This window comes from Cryptomeria japonica, chromosome 2 (genome assembly GCF_030272615.1).
Source record: "Cryptomeria japonica chromosome 2, Sugi_1.0, whole genome shotgun sequence".
Taxonomy (NCBI): Eukaryota; Viridiplantae; Streptophyta; class Pinopsida; order Cupressales; family Cupressaceae; genus Cryptomeria; species Cryptomeria japonica.
In genome coordinates this window covers 442560985-442564822 of record NC_081406.1, presented here as the reverse complement: position 1 = coordinate 442564822, position 3838 = coordinate 442560985, and the positions used below count along the sequence as shown (strand labels likewise).

The 3838-nt window shown below is 40.5% G+C and overlaps 1 protein-coding gene across 1 annotated transcript; it reads left to right on the top strand.

The window, feature by feature from the left end:
* The first annotated feature begins 384 nt into the window (after positions 1–384).
* LOC131031583 (uncharacterized) lies at positions 385–726 on the top strand. The gene has a single exon (XM_057962731.2). The coding sequence runs from the start codon at positions 385–387 to the stop codon at positions 724–726; it is 342 nt and encodes a 113-aa protein (XP_057818714.2).
* Positions 727–3838: the final 3112 nt, after the last annotated feature.

The window sequence follows — 3838 nt, the reverse complement described above, 5'->3', positions numbered from 1 at the left end:
AAACTCATATTTATGGAAAGTACACAGAACACACTTTCCAAAAATATAAAGTTTTCAAAAAACGGAGGTCGGATGCTCATTCTACGTCTCCCAGAGTGCAAAAAAGAGACCTCACTTTGACTGTAAAAAAACATAGTCAAATAGAAAAATTGGGAAAAATTACCAACACCATGAGGTCGGCCTCAGAACCAGCTTTTCGACGCCTATTCGTTCTTGAAAAAATGACTTCGTATGCCCAAGATAGGGCCAAAAAATCAAACCCCCCCTTAAAAAGCCAAAAAAGGGGGTTTGGTTGCTTGTTGGTGGTCCGGTGGCTAGGGAGCGGAGCTCCGGTGGCGGTTGGGCGGAGATCCGGTGGCTGGGTGGTGGCTCGGTGGCGGAGCGATGGCCAGCTGGGAAAAAGGGTCGGGGAGCCGGAGTAGCGGCCAGGAACTGAGCAGCGGCCGGGGACTGAGCGGCGGGGGCCAGGGCGGAGGCCGCATGGCGGAGCAGCGGGGGCCAGGGCGGAGGACGGCCGAGGATAGGAGTTGCGAGTGGTGGCAGGCGAGCGGAGTGGTAGTCAGAGGAACAAACAGCGACTGGCAGGGAGCTGAGCGGGCAGCCGGCGGGAGCGGAAGCCGGGGACCTGCAGCGGCCGATGGGGAGAAGCAGCCGGCGGGGTCGGAAGCTGGGGACCTGCAGCGGCCGGCGGGGAGAAGCGGCCGATGGGGAAGTCGGAATTTGTAGCCGGCGGGAGAAACAAAGGCGCGGGGCTTGAGCCTGCAGGTCAACATGCGTGGCCGTACTGACAGCGGCAAGGGCAGGGGCCCATGGTACCCTGCGTACCATGGGAACCCCACCCTAAAAGTTTTTCAAATTTTTTTTAAAAAAAAAACCTAGTTTGCTTTTGTGATTTTTCAAATATATATTTTTTTTAACAACAAAGCAAGATTCTGGCTTGCATGCCATTAAAAGGCAATTTTTTTTTTCTCAATTTTTTTCTCGATCTGCGTGCCAGGGCCGTACGACCTGGATCTGAGAAAAAAATGCTCCCAGAATCTCAGGAACCAAATAGGTCAAATTTTATATGACCATAGGGGTTTTTGTGCCTTCTGAGCACGATGGTGAGGTCCGATTAGGCCCAAAGTGCTCAGAAAAAAGCTCAAACCCTAGGTACATAAAAAATTCCTGAAACGCCAGATCTGCTTCCAAAGCAAAAATTCTCAAAACAAGAACAGGCAGCTGCAGATCCGAAGCTCTGATACCATATAGGAGTTGAGAAAATACAACACCACAGGAGCCTGGAGATCTTCTGCAAGCCGAATAACCTGTTACAAGGAGAAGCAATGAAGCAAAATCTGAAGAACATACAAAACATAGAGAATATGCTCAAAAAGAGAGTGCTCAATATTCACAAAAATATGTAATGTGATTCTTACAATGAAAAAAAAGAACTCAACCTTTAATAGGTCAAGAAACCCTAAAAAGGGAAAACCTAGGTTTGCACATAATAATTAATTAAAATAATTAATTATATGCACCTAAAGTTAGCTTAAGTGTAAAAGAGATAAAGGGAACTTAAATAATTAAACAAAGAATGTTTAATTAATCAAGTAAATACCCGAATACTCTAAGAAACAACACTTAATACTAATACAGATCCATTTAGGCTCATCTTTTCCTTCTGCACATACACTTTGCAGGTATCTCTTCTCTCCTATGGTCTGGCAAGAATCTTGTATCACTTTCGTTGGATACACACTCACAACTTTTGCCAGCAACTTCAGACAAAAACCTAACATCGGTCTTATAGGGAACATAGAGGTCGGTAGCAAAAACCTTAAACCCTAAACCTGTTAGGTTGAGCAATTCAAACGGTTCGATCCTGACCGTTGAAACATACTGCATTAAATGCACCAGTCTTGAGTCGATCTCAAGACATTCTCCATCGTCCATTATCCACCGTTTTCATGGCGGCTGATAACCCATCACGCGTTATCACCATTTGACAGACTTCACACATTCCCGAGGTAGATAGGAATAGTCTTCTTTATGCAAGATCCTTCATGCGCATAGAGCTTATGTGGCAACACAATCTGTCCTCCATCATACTGTTAACTCATCACATAAAGATCACCGATTGAGTCACATAGACTTGAGATACTCCAACTGGAAACCCTGAAGTGGAAGCTGCCTTACCAACCTATAGTCATACAGTGCTTCCATGTGCCGGTTCCCATAACTGCATGCTGGTTCACTTTGAACAAATGTGCCGCTTCACTTTGGCATATACCGGTTCACACATATGCCGGTACCTCTTTCTTCACTTATCTCATGTGTCAGTTCACACTATGTCTCATATTGACATCAATGACAACATACAATATCATTATGTCTTCATGCCAGTTTACATAAGGCTCATGCCAGTTCACATAATGCCAACAATGTTTAGGGGCTAAGGTTGGCTGGTTGAGTAGGCTTTCATTATAGAATCTTTCTAAGAAGTGCATATGTCAAGCGTGACATGGGATATGTAGAGCCATGTTTGGACACATGGATGATGCATTGAAGGGATTTATGTTTCAAAATTATTCATTGTATCACTATTAGCAAGACAATAGGGAAACTATAATCTAGAGATCTATACCCCAAAGATATGTTATTGTAGTCTTTATACCCTATAGGACACAATAAGGGAAGTTAGTAGATGTGGAAGTAACTAAAGACAATAAACCATTCTCATCAATATTAACATAAAAACAATCATAATGCACATGATTGGACCAGTAAAATCATCATTATATTATATCTCCAATCCCAAAATATTGTTCTTAGTCTATGCTTTAGAATTCATCATATATCGCTTTGTTTTTCTCAAATATTTATTCTATCTCACATCTATCTCTTCTGGATATCAATTGCAATACATATATATAATTCCCAAGGTGGGATAAATATCCTAAGGTTGGTTAGTGATCTATTTCTATACCACAGACCACATGCGGTATCTTAAGCCAACTATGTTACTGATCCTTTCTTGCCAACAATCACATTCTTCACAATATACTTCCTTTCTCATTCTATCAAGAGTTTTTAATGAACATTATAGAGAATACAACTTGACATATAATAGGAACAATAAATTAAAACATTTAGAATAGTCATCACAAGGAATAAATAAAGGCCAAGAGGGGGAATCATAAATTTCAATATTAAATCATGAAATATGCACAATTCCATTAATAAATCAAGCACGACAAAAGGTCACACAATAGACAAATATGAAAATTTGGTGAATACACTAGCTATAAGAAAGTTTTAAAAATTTAATATTAGCCCTTACAACAATTAGAAACTTTACCATTAACCAAAATAAACCATTAAACTTAAATTACTATAGATGAAACTGAGTGACTAATGTTAGCCACATTTGATGGAGTAAATTTTACATGACACTTAGGATTACAACATCCAAGGTACATTAGAGAATATTCCCAAGAACACGACAAGAGTGAGTCTTGTAAGACTCTAACACTGTGAAAACATAAGAACCCAATTTACTTAATCATGCATCCCAAACTCAATTAATAGACACTTACAACTTCAATGCAACACAATCACATCACCATGCATGAGTCATATGCAAGGGTTCTAAAACATCCACATGAAATTCATTTCTAGACAAGGATTAAGATCAACTCAAGAACCACATCTATGGGGATAATTACACTCACAAAGCCAAGATGCACATGGTCAAGTTTAAAAAATGTTCACAAGACAAAGCTACACTAAGGCACATTCATGCTCAAAGAATATGATATATTACACAATCATTCATGCAAGGAACAACTAACATATA

What these genes read in the sequence shown, in the direction of transcription:
- LOC131031583 (XM_057962731.2), top strand. Translation starts at nt 385, where the DNA reads ATGGCCAGCTGGGAAAAAGGGTCGGGGAGCCGGAGTAGCGGCCAGGAA.